Source organism: Watersipora subatra, chromosome 1 (assembly GCF_963576615.1).
Source record: "Watersipora subatra chromosome 1, tzWatSuba1.1, whole genome shotgun sequence".
NCBI classification, from domain to species: domain Eukaryota; kingdom Metazoa; phylum Bryozoa; class Gymnolaemata; order Cheilostomatida; family Watersiporidae; genus Watersipora; species Watersipora subatra.
The window spans coordinates 42,467,163-42,487,909 of NC_088708.1; the positions used below are offsets into that span (position 1 = coordinate 42,467,163).

Here is a 20,747-nt window from a genome sequence, read left to right on the forward strand (position 1 = left end):
CATTCCATAAGTACTACTAATGAAACTAAATACAACCATCTTATGTCTAGAATAGTTGAAGGTCAGCAAAAAATTTGTTTTTTTAAAATGACTGTTGTACGCTTTTTTTCCAGATGAATGTTGAGATTTTTTGTTGATTGTAATCACAGATACAGCTAAGCCACAGTCACATGTATAGCTAGGACATAGTCACAGATACAGCTAAGAAATAGTCACAGATACAGCTAGGAAATGGTCACAGGTATAGCTAAAACATAGTCACAGATACAGTTAGGACATAGTCACAGATATAGCTACGACATAGTTACAGGTCTAGCTAGGATATAATCACAGATACAGCTAGGACATAGTCACAGATACAGCTAGGACATGGTCACAGATACAGCTAGGACATAGTCACAGATATGCTAGGACATAGTCACAGATACAGCTAGGACATAGTCACAGGTATAGCTAGGACATAGTCACAGGTATAGCTAGGACATAGTCACAGGTATAGCTAGGAAATAGTCACAGGTATAGCTAGGACATAGTCACAGGTATAGCTAGGACATAGTCACAGGTATAGCTAGGACATAGTCACAGATATAACTAGGACATAGTCACAGATATAGCTAGGACATAGTCACAAGTATAGCTAAGACACTTGAACTAACTTTAGAACTGCATGCCTTGTCACCTAGCAAGTGCACTTGCAAGAAACGGGCCGGTCGTGACAAGCAGGGAAAATAGCAACTTGATACAAATATAAATTAACCTATTTAAACCCTCTGGTTATAGTAAAACTACGCATTTTGAGATGCATACAGCGCTGTTCGCTGTCGATCTGACTATTTGTATATTATATTTACATTTGTACTTGATAATTGTATGAAGACACAAAATGTATAAATAATAAAATAAAATTTAATATCAACACAAAAGTACAATAAATAGCAAAATTGAATAGAACTAATCCTACATACTCATATAGTAGACATAACGTATACAAATTTTGTTGAACAAAAAACAAAAAGAAGACAATTTCTCTCTTCCATCTTATCTGTTAGTAGTATTCCATTGATGCATGACAAATCTAGCGCATCGTGTATTTCTTCTTTTACTTGAATTTTAAAAATGTTAGTTTTCAGTAGAGGTCATCCAATCACCATTTTACAAATTCTGTTATCATTGTTATACCATGACAGCAGCAATTATTCATGACCATACCAACAACCTATCAGTCCTTTCATGAACACTACTTGACAATGAAGTGTAAGAACAAAATCAAGAAGGAAACAGAGACTATAAGGATGCTTGCAGTAAGGAGGTTCTAGGAGCACATGCTAGAAGAAAGGAAGGAAATGCATTAGCTGGTCTACAGATTGGCACACATTTTAACCTTGATCATTCTCACGAAAGTAAATATTATTTGATTTTTAGCATAAATCAAATGCTGCTAAAATATTGTGCGTATTAACTGAGCTTAGAGTAAAATATATTTATCGTGATAAGAAAAAAGAATACAGAATAACTTTGCCATAACTTGCAGATCAAAAGGAATAGTGACTAGCAAGTCACAATTATTAATATTATCGTATTACATCTTTCAAATATCTCCACTGGTAATAACTGGTGGCCACTGATAATATTCCGCCACCGCTGAATGGTCAACAATAGATCATATTTTTATGCAATAGTTCACACCACTGATTTGTTACTTATTAGTCCTACCATGTTTACAGTTATATTGGCTAATTTAATAACAATTAAGTTCCAAAGTCGAACATATATGGCCAAAACTGATTATTTATTGGCGTTGCCTGTTTTTCAACAAATTCTATTGGTCAACTCCATAAAACACCAACTATTAAAATCGCTCAAGTGCAAACAGATCAACCACTTGCCAACTCATATTGACACTGTTTCAAAAACAATTTTCTAAAATGGGACAACACCAATGGTCATATTAAAAAAAATCTATGTAACCATCTTTAGAAAATAACTAACCCTCATGGTAGAGGCTTTTAAAGGAAAATTTAAAAATTCTTGGTTCCTCCACCACTTTGTTAAAACATAAGACCCTTTGCTATAACAGATTTCAAATATAAAAAATTATAAAACTTCAGCAGGCAACAAAAAATTTAAAAATTAAAAAAAAATAACTAAACAGCACAAATTGAATTTTCAGCATAGGTTACATATATCAATGCCTGACAGAGCAGCTATGAACATTTTATTTGCTGTGAAAAAATGCTTCATGTTTTGTCCAGAAACGGGCATAATATTTCATAAAAATTTAATGTTCATAATACTAAATAGAAATCATGTATGATATTCCTGTCATCAAAATCAGCCAAGTTAATAATCACATTTGAAAATACAACACAAACAAAAATTTACTATTGCTATCTTATGTACTTGTGAGACGACGGTATACGAATTATTAATTTAATTTTGTTAAATGACGGCCTTCCCAAAAATATTTTTCAAATTTAAAAACTTTATGTATATATATATATATATTGTTGAGCAATGCTCATGACTTTCGTGATTTGAGCACTCTTTTGTCGCAGATTGACTTTCGCAAAGACTATGAGACAACCTCCATGGCGGGAAGTCAACTCTGGGATTGTCAACAAGGGATTTGTCTCCCTTGCCTACTCTAAGCTGCACTGAAGAGGCTTAAATAACTGAAAATGTACTGTCTGTAGTATGAATATATTTATATATATATTTATATATATATTTATATATATATTCATACTACAGACTATATACACACACTATATTATATACATATATTATGAATATATAAAATTAAACGATTTTTGACTAAAACTTTCTTGCAGCAGCTACATTGTTTTGTGCTTGGGGCTAGTCAGGCTGATGAGCCTGACATGCTCGTCAGCCTGACATTTGCCAAGCGCAAAACAATGTTGTAGCTGCTGCGAGAAAATTTTATTTAAAAACTGTCTAATTTTAATATACTCATCTTACAGAGCTTAAGCTTCTCTTTTTTAACTTAATTTTTTGAATCGATATATAGATGTACATGTAGATATATAGATGTACATGTAGATATATAGATGTACATGTAGATATATACGTAGATATATACGTATATATAACACATATAATATATATTATATGTAATATATATATTATATGTAATATATATATATTATATATGCAAGGGCTACTCAACTGAGACTAAAAATTTGTAGCAGCTGTCAGGCATCTCCCGAGCAACAAAAAAGCTTACAACCAAGTATCTAAGTTATGCAAGTATCTAAGAAACGCACATCTAAGTGTGAGAGTACAGCGAACATCCAAGTCATGAGTTTATCATACTAAGCTGTTCGTTACTATCTACAAATTACAAAATTAAGAATTGTCTTCTTTTTATTCTCATTGCATTTGGTCATCATTTAGCAGTCAGCTCTGTAGTTATCTTAATCACAGAAAAGAACAGACAACTCTTGATATTGCACTGCCATATTTTATAATTGTTTTGTGAAATTCATGTGAATTTATGTCTGAACCATATTTCTGGAAATCATTCAGATCAATTGCTCAGTGAACAGGTCAAAAGTTTTCCTCACTTTTAAATGAATGCTCCATGTAGGTGCCAATACAAGCAAGCATAACCAATATAATGAATAGTTTTGTTAACAGACTAGATGACGTAATGAAAAGGCTCGGCTACAGCAAACGCCTTAAGGAATGCTGAAAAAACATATAAATGAGCTGCCATTATAGAACTTGTCAAGAGACTATGAAAATCATGAAAGCAAAAAAACTCGATTCATTTTGCTAAATACTTTTACATAAAAAGTAAATGAAATTTGCCTCTGTCTTTTTATCATTAGATCAGATAGTTTCAATTACATATTCACAGATCATTGCTCTTTTTTTAGAAGACGAAGGAGACCGTTAACAGACGAAGTGGAACAATTCTTTCAACCAATCACCAAGCCAGGTTGCAAACATCAAATGACTTTTTAAAATGTTAAGAGAAGTTAAGAAACAATAAAAAGGCTTGAGGTTGGCAATCATTTAAACTTTTAATACACATCTGCGATTGTGCTGTCATTGGACAAGCAATCATTGCAACGCTTTCTTCGATTGTAGGCTAAGCTGCAAGCACCTGTTCTAGGGTGCCATGCATGCTACCGCTTTTCATAACATATAAAGTAATAAATATAAAATGATGGTAATAGTTGAACACAACATTTTTCTAGCAAATTGATTCTAAAATAGAGATAAATGTCATTGCCTGTATCATATGGAACAAGTACAATAAAAGCAACCGTAAAAGGTCTGCGAGCAAACACCAGTCATTACATGTTTGTACAAGCACAATGTATAGTGTATTATAATATTATATTGTATTATAATAACATAGTGTATTATAATAACATAGTGTATTATAATAATATAGGATATTATAATAATATAGTGTATTATAGGTAATAATATAGTGTATTATAATAATATAGGATATTATAATAATATAGTGTATTATAGGTAATAATATAGTGTATTATAATAATATAGTGTACTATAATAATATAGTGCACTATAATAATATAATGTATTATAATAATATAGTGTATTATAATAATACAGTGTATTATAATAATATAATTTATTATAATAATATAGTGTATTATAATAATATAGTGTATTATAATAATATAATTTATTATAATAATATAGTGTATTATAATAATATAGTGTATTATAATAATATAGTGTTTTATAATAATATAGTGTATTATAATAATATAGTGTATTATAATAATATAGTGTTTTATAATAATATAGTGTATTATAATAATATAGTGTATTATAATAATATAGTGTATTATAATAATATAGTGTACTATAATAATATAATATATTATAATAATATAATGTATTATAATAATATAGTGTATTATAATAATATAGTGTATTATAATAATATAGTGTATTATAATAATATAATATATTATAATAATATAATGTATTATAATAATATAGTGTATTATAGTAATATAGTGTATTATAATAATATAGTGTATTATAATAATATGGTGTATTATAATAATATGGTGTATTATAATAATATAGTGTATTATAATAATATAGTGTATTATGATAATATAGTTTATTATAATAATATAGTGTACTATAATAATATAGTGTAATATAATAATATAGTGTAATATAATAATATAGTGTACTATAATAATATAATGTATTATAATAATATAATGTATTATAATAATATAATGTATTATAATAATATAGTGTATTATAATAATATAGTGTATTATAATAATATAGTGTATTATAATAATATAGTGTATTATAATAATATAGTGTATTATAATAATATAGTGTATTATACTAATATAATGTATTATAATAATGCTTAGTTAAATTTCAAATTTCAAAACATAAATGGGAAAAGAGAAAAAATATTTATAGCTTTGGGGTTGAGCATTCAATTAAGAGGGAAGATAACTTTAGCAAATTTCAAAATGGTTTTTAGCAATTTTTTCCGGCTTTTTGGGTAAATCAAACATTTTTGAATGCATTTTATTACTTCAGGCCTGAATAAGATAGAAGTGAAAAAATGTGATGTGAATATCTCAATGTTTGTTGATTGGTTGAAAATAGACAACTCGTGCAATGTAATTGGCTGAGAGGTAGTATCCACTGTCGACAGGGACACATTTGATGGAAATGATGGAGAATAAATCGAGTTTACGAAACATTGAAAGGAGATCGTTTTAAAAACAGTGATTAAAAAAACTGCTTAAAATCAATTAACAGAGAGCTACGCTACATCGGCAGCAATTGTCACGTAGCAGAGTCTTTCCGATAGAAGAAATGAGAAGGATTATTTTCTTTGTGATGTCATAACGCAAGTTCCTGTTTTTGCAAATATAAATGGATTTGGTCAGAAACTCGGAACTGTTGAGGTTATCATCAAAACATAGAAAGTAGCTTTGAACTAGTATCTGCTTGTAATGCTAATATTTACGCAGTGCTATACGTAACATAGTTAATGATTAATTACTGTCTAATAATCTCAACTGAATACATTTACGTTTAGTTAAACAGGCCGTTGCATTCCCACCAAGAAAAGAAATGTAATCCTGCCATATTATGTATTGGTGAGACAAAGATACACGGCCTGCTGCTGAAAATGCAACTCAAATGCTCTTAAATGTCAGTTTTTGACAGCAGTTTTTTCTATCACCATTTAAAAAAAATCATATTTGCAGTTATTTAGAACCCGAATAAATTAGCCTTGCAGAAGCGTCGTCTCAATCAAGCCACCATTAACACAACATACATTGTTAGTAGGACCCAAGCTAGTCTCAAAGAACAGGTTTTATTGGACAGTAAACAGGGGCATATCCTACTGCTAGACAGGGGGTGCACAACCAGTAGCCCACTTACCAATATTCCAATCAGAGTCAAAGAAGACAGTCTGCCTCTGAGGCCCTCTGTACCTAGTCTTAGCTAGAGAAGGGAGGTAAGATATTAGTGATAAGAACTAAAGCTACAGTGAGAGAGAAATATTTTCTGATGTGACATGCAATCATTTATGGGACTTTGGGTCACCTGGTAGACTTCAGAATTCATAACAATCCATTATACACAAATATGAGCATTGACCTATGGTCAATGTTTAACACACAACAACAATCCAAGTCATGTCAAATTTGGTAAGAACTTCAGTATGTTCCGATTACAATTGAATGTCACAGTTTTTGGGTGGTTCTGAGGTTTGACAAACATATGCTGGCAAAACCCGACTATCAGCAAATAGACTATTGCTTGTGCCAACCAGTTTTTATAATGAGCTACTCTCTACATGATGGTGAACAACAGCTTTGTGTTAATAATATTTAACTATATTACTAAAATGGTAAGACAACTTCCAAACAACATAGAACAAACCTACGCTAGTTGTTTTACTACGACTAGTTTTTAATAGACAAAATGTAATGAGAAGAAAACTACTAAACTCACTGCCTAGAGGAGACGGAGAGCTCTCAGCTTCAAGGCTAGCGCTTGAGGCTAAAGAATCTGTGTCATCACCCTTGACAAGGTGTACATTTGAGTACGCATTGTAGACGAGCCGCACATACTGGGGGTTGTCATCTTCTTCATCAGAATCAAACGCCTCACCTGAAGAATACTTTTACTTATAATTATCAGAAATATTTATAATCATAGACATAGATAGCATGACAATTATAAACACCTAGACCAGTACTGGGTGTAACTACACTGGCACATGAGACTACCAGTAAGTCTATGCGAGGCAGATTGTAAAACACCTACTTCATGGCTATACAAAATGATCAATCTATCAGTATCAATGTTTCTTTGAGGCGATTTATAAAAAATTATTATTTTTAAACACAGTCAAATCTCAACTAACATTCATCGCTACACGCAAATTTTTTGACATATGTCGTAAAAATTTCAGTAAAACTCTGTTTAACATAATATCATTTCCATCAAACAAAGTCCAAAGTTTTTTAAAATGGTACAGTTTTGTAAGTAAATAGATAGCAAACATTTAAAATATATATAAAAATGACTAAAACTATATAAATCAAGTATACCTTGATTAATTTAACTCGAGTAATTTAAACCCCATGTTTCCATCACTCACCATTGTACCTACACAGAATCAAACCTACCACTTACATGTTTAAAAGATAAAGTCACAATGAAAAATATTTTTAGTGATTATCCTTTATCAATCTAATTTTACACATAATTAGATTGATAAATTTATAATAAGTATATATCTTTATTTTCGAGCTATGGAACCAGCTAAACAAAATATAACCTGTTCATATAAAATATTTATATCTTATTTATATTTCTTTGTTCACCCGCACCCCAGATGAATATGTATGAAAATCTACAAGAACCTATCTTTTTAAAATACAAAAAGTGTGGCTGATGCAAACAGCATTAGCCAATGAGAGGCGATCGAAGCCAGGTGTCTCCAACAAGCAACATAGTGTTGGATCTAGCGCTGACACCGTCATAATTGTAGGCTACATGTATCAATACTTGCACTGATACAGAGCAATACATACAGCAACTGCTTGAAAAGACTATCCAGGTAATTGGTTTATAGCCTTGGTCTACTTTGAAGAGCAACAATGCTACTGAAGTAAACAAGCTGAGCACACCAATCCTTACTATAATAAGAGCTGTGTTGGTCCATCCGTCCATCTGAAACCACGCTTAGCGGCTAAGAAAAATATTGCTTTTAACACGATTCGAACTCATGAATATCAACATGGTAAACCGATACTCTACCACCTGTGCCAATTGACTGTTTGTGTAGATAGTCGTTACACATGATGATCTCTGACACAGCGAACCAGACTGCCACAGTACTAGTATTAAATATGCTAAAGTAATTAAACCAATTGAACACATTAATGTAGCTTTTGGATAATTTTTCACAGAATAAGATGAGACAAGCTGAATGATATACAGCCGTAATCAGTCAATTTAATTCATTGGCTAAACCCCTCCCATCCGAGGGGCCACAATGACATCACATAGAATATAGTTAAATAATCAGTTCTCGTCTACAATAAACTAACACCACAACTTCATTGATTGTCAGGCAAGCTTCAACATCTATTTGAGCAACAAAAATCAAGGAATTGATCGACTGCTTCATCGACAAAACAACGTCTCATAGAAACCATTGATAGCGCAGTTAGTATAAAAGGGTCAATAGATTCAAAATTCTATGTTCATGTAGATATTGCTAGTTTACATTTCATAAAAATTTGTTTGATGCCACAAGTTTTTATGACAAATTTTTGTTTAGCGCCTACAGATTTTTACATTACCACAGAGTTCAACTTATTATTTAAACACAGGCAGCATAATTTTATTACTTCTTATCCCATAACAGCAGCCGTCAAACCGAACGCAGAGTGTTTTAGAATGATAGACATAAATTATTTAGCAATACATACTTGAAAAATTGGGCTATACAACAACACGCCCATAATAACTTTAGTAGCAGGATTGGTTTTTGTGACAAATGCTCACTATCTTAAACAACGACCTATAGAAGTCTTGGGTAACAGAAATGGAAGTAATAATAGTGCGTTACCAATAACAGGTTTGTTTAACTAGCGCAGTTGAGGATTGGCAACATAGCTATAACAATAACTCTGTATTTCTATCTGCCAAATAACTATAAACCATTTAGCGAGAAAATAACTCCTGATTAAACTGAAGTTGTCTGTCCTGTAACAATGTCTTATAATGCATAGACTTTATCGCTATAATACATCTTTTAAAAACAATCATACATTAGCTAATTGTAGACTTCAGATTATCTTCTGCCACTTCTGAGCGGCAATGGTTAACTAACCTGAGTTTGCATTGTCATCACTCTCATCTCTGATTGGTTGAGGACCCGACTCCTTACAGCTGTAGTCAACGCGTACCATACGAGACGAGGCTTTTTTCACTGGTTTGTTGCCTGACAACCGACTAGCAGATGTGCTGTGATCTTCAATGCTTTCCTCAGCGCAAGATGTAGGTGCCTGCCAGTATATGAAACAAATGTGCACAAGATGTCACTGCCAATGGATCTATTACACCAAGTTAGTCTGAACAACATAAACAGCGTTTCCACACTTCGAACTGGTTCAGAGTTGTCCACTGCCGATTTGGAGTTACACTATAAATCTTTCCAAAATTTGCGACATATCCTTCAAAACAAAACGGTTTCGGGTCACGGTCACTTTTCAATTAAACCGTAATCAACTAGTTGTACTAAAAAAGTAATTAGTTCATCATTCTCATATGAACAACCCAATCTTAGCACGCAAATGTTCACGTAAAAGCAAATGTCAAGCAGAAACAGCAGTGAGTAGCAGTAGAAGGTTTTGTAGAAGAGACCTGCATGAACTTTGTCCGTGGGTCAGATTCATTGTGGGCTGATGCGTGCTGAAGTTATTCTACCTCTACTGAGGAGAGCTTAGCCGAGTATCATCAATTTGAACCCTTCAGCAGTGAGTGTTTCTATGATGTCGAAATACTGTCACAAAATATTCCTTCACAATTATTTAGCAAAGCTAAATGGCGTCGAAAGCGTTCAGATTTTACTGCGTCTATGATTGTGAGTGGAAGCAACTCCAAACCCATTCAAAGCATGGAACCGCAGTGATATATTCTTGCAGAGTATTTTGAGGAAACAGATTTTGGACTCATATAGAATGCCGCTTCCCACAAATAAAAGAAGTAAAATATACAGGTCAATGACCTAAAAAGGAAATCTGAATTTAAGACCCTTAAACTATTCCATTCAATGAGATAGAACCAAAGCTATTGATAGTCACAAACTACTGCAAGTTTTACAACGTGCTTAGAGTGTGAGACCCTGTCCGCTTGGCCAGCCTGAGGCGGGTGGGTATAGCTCGATTTGTATGAACTGCTGTGCCTACTGTATATGAACTGCGTGTAAGCAATGGAACGAATGGTAAGATTTCTCAGAGAATTCGCTTTCACACGCTAGTCTGTTTTGTGTAACAAATAAGAGTGAGCTATGCACCAGCTAATGCTGACTCTTATACAGTTAAGGTGAAAATGTAATAAATGAAAATAAGAATATAATGAAAAAAATTTACCAACGACACCAAAGTGACTGAAATGAAATGATTATAAACTTGATACAAAGGAAAGTTCCATAAATGAATCTATACCATATTCCATAAATGAATCTATACCATATTCCATAAATGAATCTGTACCATATTCCATAGATGAATCTATACCATATTCCATAAATAAATCTATACCATATTCCATAAATGAATCTATACAATATTCCATAAATGAATCTATACCATATTCCATAAATGAATCTATACCATATTCCATAAATGAATCTATACCATATTCCATAAATGAATCTACAGTATACCATAATCCATAAATGAATCTATACCATATTCCATAAATGAATCTATACCATAATCCATAAATGAATCTATACCATAATCCATAAATGAATCTATACAATATTCCATAAATGAATCTATACCATATTTCATACATGAATCTATACCATATTTCATAAATGAATCTATACCATATTCCATAAATGAATCTACAGTATACCATAATCCATAAATGAATCTATACCATATTCCATAAATGAATCTATACCATAATCCATAAATGAATCTATACCATATTTCATACATGAATCTATACCATATTTCATAAATGAATTTATACCATATTCCATAAATGAATCTATACCATAATCCATAGATGAATCTATACCATACAAAAGTTATTTAAGCTTCCACAGAGTTCTGATGACGGCACAAGACTATAAAAGATGCTCAAACTTCACATTTGATAGGCTCACTCAGTATTAAAACTAAAATAAACATTGTAGCTTGGATAAAAAGTAATTTAATGAAAAACATACGTTATAATGAAGTTTGTTAGAATATATGGATTAATGCTTTTGAGCTGAAAATAGTCGCAACTAGAATTAACAGATGTTCTTCAGAGTCATTTGCTGAACCTTTATAATTGTAAAACCATATCGAACTGGCTAAGTTTACAACTAGACCAGTCATTGCATCAAAATAGTGTCAACACGGTGGTTACAGACAGTTCAGTTGCATTTCCAGGGTTGGCAGTTGGGACACCGATGATGTGCTATTGTAGCCACCATCATGAGGGTACCTTCGGATTTCGTACGCATAGAGTGTATACGGTTGGGGTAAATATCTACACTGTGTAGCCGGCCTTAACAATTAATTTGCTAACACAGTGAGACTTACAGCTAATCTTACAGATCCCTGATCGAGCCATTAATTACGAAAGTATACATGTTGTGAGCCACTCTTAAATTTTAGATTTCCAGCTAATTTACCACAAATGTTTGATCAGCTTCAGCTTGGTTCATATCGGCAGTAAATAGCATCAATCTCACAGTATTTCTCACCACAAATGGTAGCCATTTAAAATACCAACGAAAAAAACACCAGCGGTGGACATTTTCCAAGTCCTCACAAGCTCATCTTCTGAGACGATATCATGAAAAACTAATACTCAGCCATTCTCATTGCTCTCATTCCAAGCTTCTTTACTTGAGAAGAAATAAATTCATCCATTTTACTGAATTCATTTGTTAAGTATGCCATGAGTAATGCAATGTGGATGACAATCGTTGGCATTGTCCATAAAAACCAACTTTTAAGTGTAACCTTGACTGCTCTTTGTAAAAACGATTTTTATCTACACTCGACTATCTGTTTTGATTTTTTTGAATACAACGAGTCACATAGGCTGAAGCGCTTGGAGACAAAGGGAAAAGTAGGGTACATGCATTGAAGCTGAGCGCTTGAAAATGCTTGCTCTTATAAATCAAATGCTTCCCGGTTGACATCGCTATAAGAGTGGTTGAGGGAAAAGGGGTAGCCACCAACAAGCAACAGAAGGTCTCTAATGAGAGAAGCTTCAGCTGGGAGAGGTAGCAAAAGCAACTAAAGAAATACAACTAGCAACCAAGTGGATTCAACCATGCTCTATTTGGTTTGACCAGGAGCAACTAAAGCTCACAGTTGATTGGACAAAATATCATTAGCGAATGTATTATTTACATTATTTGATAACATGATGACAGGAAATAGCTGGAAACAGTAGTAATTGTTCAAGTTATATTCTAGTCCGTATGGTTGTTCCTTGTAAGCTTTTGCAGCATCAGAGTGGTTGCAGCATGGCAGACTCTTTAGGAGATATATGAGAATAATGCTATACCATCGACAAGCGAACCCTCTACACTATGCTATCAACAAGTGAACCCCTTACACTATACCATCGACAAGCAAACCCTCTACACTATACCATCGACAAGCAAACCCTCTACATTATACCATCGACAAACAAACCCTCTACACTATACCATCGACAAACAAACCCTCTACACTATACCATCGACAAACAAACCCTCTACACTATACCATCGACAAGTGAACCCTCTACACTATACCATCGACAAGTAAACCCTCTACACTATACCATCGACAAGCAAACCCTCTACACTATACCATCGACAAACAAACCCTCTACACTATACCATCGACAAGCAAACCCTCTACACTATACCATCGACAAGTGAACCCTCTACGCTATACCATCGAAAAGTGAACCATCTACACTATACCATCAACAAGTGAACCATCTACACTATACCATCAACAAGTGAACCCTCTACACTATACCATCGACAAGTGAACCCTCTACACTATACCATCGACAAGCAAACCCTCTACACTATACCATCGACAAGTGAACCCTCTACGCTATACCACCGACAAGTAAACCCTCTACACTATACCATCGACAAGTGAACCCTCTACACTATACCATCGACAAGTGAACCATCTACGCTACACCATCGACAAGTGAACCATCTACGCTACACCATCAACAAGTGAACCCTCTACGCTATACCATCGACAAGTGAACCCTCTACACTATACCATCGACAAGTGAACCATCTACGCTAAACCATCGACAAGTGAACCAACTACGCTGTACCATCGACAAGCAAACCCTCTACACTATACCATCGACAAGTGAACCATCTACGCTACACCATCGACAAGTGAACCATCTACGCTATACCATCGACAAGCGTGGGGTTACTAACCATTGCAGCTGAACAATACTATTTAGTATCAACTAGACTTGGACAAGCAAGACTGATGCAAATTTGTTATCAAGGCGTGACATTACTAACAATGAATTTAATAGCGATCATAAGAAAGCCTCATAGGAAAGAGTTAAATTGTTATGAATTCTTGCCATCAATAACATAGAAACAGCAAAAGCAAACTTTCAACAAGGGTTCATGTCAACTGTCAGCATAGAATAGCAACTTGCAAACCTTGTTGAAAAGAGGCCAGAATTAGACGAAACAATCAGATATTGATGAGTTTGCAAGCCGAAGCCTGTCAACTGTAATTCGATTCGGTGTTGTCAGTAGTCTATGTTAGAAATAAAGGTTACACAGATATTGTAGGTAATGTTACAGAACATAACAAAGAAATCCTCATATCATGAGCTTTCTAGCATGTACTAACACGCATTCTTTCTTTAAAAAGTTTAAATTTGATTTTTAAATCTATATATATAAATCTTAAAGTTTGTCTGTGTGTACTTGTGTACTTCGATATGTCCAGTAATAGCTATTAAAATCTTGGAATGAAGAATTCGTATTGCGGAAGATTTGATCTCGGAACCTCCCATTCCCCAGATGATCTGCTGAACCACTACGCTACGCGTGATTGATAAATTGTCACTATGTAGGTGAAAATACGCTACTGCTCTCCGTTACGGCGCAACGTCATTCGCTGTATTAGTAAGAGCCGTAGATGACTAAAGGTTGACTTGCAACAAAATTCACATTACAGTTATTTGATATCAAAAGATTCACCATGTCTTACTCTGCTGTGTTGTAGGTGCAAAATATGTGGAAATGTGATTACAAGCTCTTAAAAGCTCAAAAACGAACAGTTAATCGCAGCCGTCACAAACCACCGTAGATTAGAATCTCTTTTCAAAATGGCTCAAATGGGACGTAGTTGTACAAGATGGCTTCTGTTTACACTTTCACGCTACCTCATTCGTCGAAATATATTCACAAAATACTACACACATTCAATAAAGCCATGTCTATTGTTCTTACGCGTCTATTTTATCGTCATTGTAATGCTGTTACTTTGTGCACTGATATCTTATAACCTACCGTGAAAATTTGTTTAATTTTTTAACCTTAGCTCGAAGGAGTACATATCATTGTCTGATAAACATGACAAGCCTGTTGATCACCTGTAATAATCGAAAAATGCTGCAGAAATTATCTGGGAAGTTTGGGTCTAATGATCAGATTACGACTAGACGATTAGTTCAAGCCGAAACAAAACTGTAAAGTAGCGAGCATCTATATTTGATACGGGGTCTCCGGTAAAACCCGAAATGTTTGTCATAAACTAGTGCTACGAAAAGTTTTATATTGAGCCTTTTATTGGCCTTTCAATTTACGTGACAACATCACGTGACAAAACAATAACCAAATGCAATGACTACGTCAGAGAAATAAACTGATTCCTATCTACGGCGGTTTCGTGATGGCTGCGATCAACTGTTCGTTTTTGAGCTTTTAAGAGCTTGTAATCCCATATCCACATATTTAGCACCTCCAACACAGCAGAGTAAGACAAGGTGAATTTTTTGATACCAAATAACTGTAATGTGAATTTTGTTGCAAGTCCACCTTTAAATTAGCCATTGACAATGTGCTAGGCTAATGGCAAGTGGTATTGTTTATAAGCCGGATTTCTAAGTGTGGCATCGCTATAACTGCTTATAAGCTGATTTTTAATACCCGTGCACTGCCGGGTATTCCGCTAGTATATATATACACCGGTATATATAAATTGCTGTATCGGCAATAATTTAATTTCAAATAGAAATGTTTTCGAAATTAATCAATACAAAAATCATAAAACAAAAAAGGGCAACAGTTATCCAACAAACTAAAATAAATGATTTGACATATAGCGTTTAAAATACCTATTTCTGCTAAGAGAACTGATATTAGGTAGAAGATTGTTATAGCAGCTAGCAATGACATTTTAATAATAATTGTTAGAGGTTGTACACAATTGGTTTTTATCACGTGAAATGAAATCGAAGTGAAATGTGTTAAAACCCTGTAACTGTCATGTAGAAAATAAGAACACAAACCATGCAAGACCTTGAAACCTTTAATTGACGTAAAATAAACATTAAGCATAAGTAGATAAAACTCATGATTTTTAGTTTAAAAAATAGTTTATAGACATAGTCTACTTTTGGTTTTTGAAAATCGTAGATATCAAACAAATCAAAATTTGAAAAAGAAATCCCATGATTTTTTTTAAAGAAATGCTGAGCAAAGATTTGAAACTCAAGCAATCTGAAGATGAGCAGAGAAAATCCAATCAGTGGGTGACAAACACTCCTCTCTGTCTCGTTAATTATGTTCAACTGTTGGCTACCCTTCGATCAATGTTTTGCTGTTACAGCTTGCAAAAATGAAAAACGCTTTGATATTTTTTACATGATTTTTGTAGGGATCCTTTATTCGAATAAAACAAACTATTTCTAAATTTTTTGAATCACATAAAATTTGAGTTTTTAGGAAGGAGTCTTAGGAATGAGCAGCTAAAGATACGCCAACACGTACTCTAGCCTAGTCAACTCTATTAATAAAATATTCACGAGAGATTCAGTGCACTTCCCATAGTAGGCCTACCTGTTCCTTTAATATACAGTCTTTGCTGCGAAATATAGTGAAAATGCTGGATTCATTTCGAGTCTTGAAATGGATTAAATTTTTTACATTACTTGTAAAGGGAAAAATGGTTTACGGCTTTGAACAAATTGATTTTTGAACAACCTTCTGGTATGATGCTGGTATTGAATAAGTTGAAAGTTCACTTTCACAGCTATATATCAAAGACACTCACTAGTACAGTTTGCATATCTATGACCAATAACCTACAGATATGTCTTTTTTGAAGTAAATACAATTTGCTCTTGTCATGAAGGAAATGGAAGATATAATTTGTGTTCGCTATCAATTTTAAAACCAAAATAGTGAAAAAAATTCCAAAATGAGATTTGTCTAAACTTGAAGGGGCGTGAATATTTTAGCATCTATTTTCTCATGTTTAATCGCGATAACAATGGCTGTACTTCCTTACACGTATGCATGCCAACAATACAACTCTTAGTATTATAGGTCAATATTGACCACTTGCATGTCTCTATAATTCCAATCCCGTCATTGTGTTTGATGGGTACAGGGTCAACAGGCAATGTTTGATTGTTACGGAAACGATAATTATATAGTCGCTGTCCACAACAAAAACTAAGTCCATCTTTCAAATTACTGATTTCATTAAAACGCACTATCTGATGTTTACTAGTAAACTTTTGATCCATGGTAATGTGTGAAATCCATTTTTGGCTCTTGTGAAGTTTTATTCTAAGCATGAACGCTAAATTAGTAACTACAGTGGCTCTGCAAAAGCTGTGTCAAGGCGGGTAGCGTAGATCGCAGAATTCTGAGAATATGTATTTTTTTAACTCATTTAATTTAAGTTTCGTTATTTATAAACAAAGTGTATTTAAAATTTTTTATCGTCAATATGTTTGCGATGACCTGACAACTTTTTTGGTAACATTTTGGACTGAGATTTTTGGACTGAATTTCTTCAATGGGAAATATCTTTTTGGCAAATAAAATAGTATGGAAAAAACTGTTTCAACCAATTTTTATGGATTATTGATAATATGGTGTCAGTACATGACTATATTTTCGCTGATTTTCTAATGTATAAACCCAATTTTTATCAATCTTTGATTATGTGATGTCGGTACATGACTAAATTTACTGATCATCTAATGTATTGGCCATCAGTTGATCAAGTCTGTCTCGATCGAGGCTGGTTGCTCGAGGATCAATAATGCGCTAGGTCTACACGTATAGTTAGTTATGACAAATATAGGACCCCTACCCACTCAAGCTGTTCATCAGTAGCCTACATGACTCAATGAAAGAAGACCTGAATGAGCAGCTGCTAGGAATCCACTCAACACAGTCTTCTAATTTAATAAGCTTGGTTATATCTCCAAAGCAAACAAAGAATATCTTGTTAGAAGACTTCATCTCATGAACTACCCAAATACGCACTGGTGAACACCTGAACAATGTTTGGCTTACCTAGTAGGATGTTTAGCTAGGGGACTGTGTTGTATCAGGAAATAATGAATAACACATTTATTGAATATATGAACCTTTCCTAGGGGCACTAAAAGCTGCTCATTGATGTCTTTTGCTACACAAAAAACCTACCTCAAGTACAGCCGCTACTCACCATTGTCCTACCATAAACGCTCTCCCACATATGACATAAAATTTTGGCTAATATTTGAGTGTACACCAGAAGTAAATTATAACATACGATGGTCAAAGTTCCTTAAAACATAGTATTTTCGTAAATTACGGGACTGATGAAATCAAATAGAAAATGTGAAATAATGCAAAAATAATAAGAAATGTTTAAAATAAGTTAGATTAAACGTTCCTAGTTTAAGTTAAAGAAGTTACGCCTGGATACTTCTATCAACACCTCTATTTACCAACCAATATACCACCTAGTCTAAACTTCTGTTATAATATACCACCTAGTCTAAACTTCTGTTATAATATACCACCTAGTCTAAACTTCTGTTATAATATACCACCTAGTCTAAACTTCTGTTATAATATACCACCTAGTCTAAACTTCTGTTATAATATACCACCTAGTCTAAACTTCTGTTATAATATACCACCTAGTCTAAACTTCTGTTATAATATACCACCTAGTCTAAACTTCTGTTATAATATACCACCTAGTCTAAACTTCTGTTATAATATACCACCTAGTCTAAACTTCTGTTATAATATACCACCTAGTCTAAACTTCTGTTATAATATACCACCTAGTCTAAACTTCTGTTATAATATACCACCTAGTCTAAACTTTTGTTATAATATACCACCTAGTCTAAACTTCTGTTATAATATACCACCTAGTCTAAACTTCTGTTATAATATACCACCTAGTCTAAACTTCTGTTATAATATACCACCTAGTCTAAACTTCTGTTATAATATACCACCTAGTCTAAACTTCTGTTATAATATACCACCTAGTCTAAACTTCTGTTATAATATACCACCTAGTCTAAACTTCTGTTATAATATACCACCTAGTCTAAACTTCTGTTATAATATACCACCTAGTCTAAACTTTTGTTATAATATACCACCTAGTCTAAACTTCTGTTATAATATACCACCTAGTCTAAACTTCTGTTATAATATACCACCTAGTCTAAACTTCTGTTATAATATACCACCTAGTCTAAACTTCTGTTATAATATACCACCTAGTCTAAACTTCTGTTATAATATACCACCTAGTCTAAACTTCTGTTATAATATACCACCTAGTCTAAACTTCTGTTATAATATACCACCTAGTCTAAACTTCTGTTATAATATACCACCTAGTCTAAACTTCTGTTATAATATACCACCTAGTCTAAACTTCTGTTATAATATACCACCTAGTCTAAACTTCTGTTATAATATACCACCTAGTCTAAACTTCTGTTATAATATACCACCTAGTCTAAACTTCTGTTATAATATACCACCTAGTCTAAACTTCTGTTATAATATACCACCTAGTCTAAACTTCTGTTATAATATACCACCTAGTCTAAACTTCTGTTATAATATACCACCTAGTCTAAACTTCTGTTATAATATACCACCTAGTCTAAACTTCTGTTATAATATACCACCTAGTCTAAACTTCTGTTATAATATACCACCTAGTCTAAACTTCTGTTATAATATACCACCTAGTCTAAACTTCTGTTATAATATACCACCTAGTCTAAACTTCTGTTATAATATACCACCTAGTCTAAACTTCTGTTATAATATACCACCTAGTCTAAACTTCTGTTATAATATACCACCTAGTCTAAACTTCTGTTATAATATACCACCTAGTCTAAACTTCTGTTATAATATACCACCTAGTCTAAACTTCTGTTATAATATACCACCTAGTCTAAACTTCTGTTATAATATACCACCTAGTCTAAACTTCTGTTATAATATACCACCTAGTCTAAACTTCTGTTATAATATACCACCTAGTCTAAACTTCTGTTATAATATACCACCTAGTCTAAACTTCTGTTATAATATACCACCTAGTCTAAACTTCTGTTATAATATACCACCTAGTCTAAACTTCTGTTATAATATACCACCTAGTCTAAACTTCTGTTATAATATACCACCTAGTCTAAACTTCTGTTATAATATACCACCTAGTCTAAACTTCTGTTATAATATACCACCTAGTCTAAACTTCTGTTATAATATACCACCTAGTCTAAACTTCTGTTATAATATACCACCTAGTCTAAACTTCTGTTATAATATACCACCTAGTCTAAACTTCTGTTATAATATACCACCTAGTCTAAACTTCTGTTATAATATACCACCTAGTCTAAACTTCTGTTATAATATACCACCTAGTCTAAACTTCTGTTATAATATACCACCTAGTCTAAACTTCTGTTATAATATACCACCTAGTCTAAACTTCTGTTATAATATACCACCTAGTCTAAACTTCTGTTATAATATACCACCTAGTCTAAACTTCTGTTATAATATACCACCTAGTCTAAACTTCTGTTATAATATACCACCTAGTCTAAACTTCTGTTATAATATACCACCTAGTCTAAACTTCTGTTATAATATACCACCTAGTCTAAACTTCTGTTATAATATACCACCTAGTCTAAACTTCTGTTATAATATACCACCTAGTCTAAACTTCTGTTATAATATACCACCTAGTCTAAACTTCTGTTATAATATACCACCTAGTCTAAACTTCTGTTATAATATACCACCTAGTCTAAACTTCTGTTATAATATACCACCTAGTCTAAACTTCTGTTATAATATACCACCTAGTCTAAACTTCTGTTATAATATACCACCTAGTCTAAACTTCTGTTATAATATACCACCTAGTCTAAACTTC

At 33.0% G+C, this 20,747-nt stretch overlaps 1 protein-coding gene across 2 annotated transcripts in view; it reads right to left on the minus strand.

Annotated features, from left to right (window-relative positions):
* LOC137398179 (active breakpoint cluster region-related protein-like) overlaps positions 1 to 20,747 on the minus strand; it is a 45,473-nt gene that overhangs the window by 20,011 nt on the left and 4,715 nt on the right. Inside the window, exons 3-5 of one of the 2 annotated variants that reach the window (XM_068084286.1) lie at positions 9,410 to 9,584; positions 7,015 to 7,173; positions 6,439 to 6,501 (exon numbers count right to left, since the gene is read on the minus strand). In XM_068084286.1, the coding sequence (XP_067940387.1) occupies positions 6,439 to 6,501; positions 7,015 to 7,173; positions 9,410 to 9,584 (397 nt within the window). The remainder of the gene's footprint in view (positions 1 to 6,438; positions 6,502 to 7,014; positions 7,174 to 9,409; positions 9,585 to 20,747) is intronic. The other variant, XM_068084288.1, reaches the window with a different exon arrangement.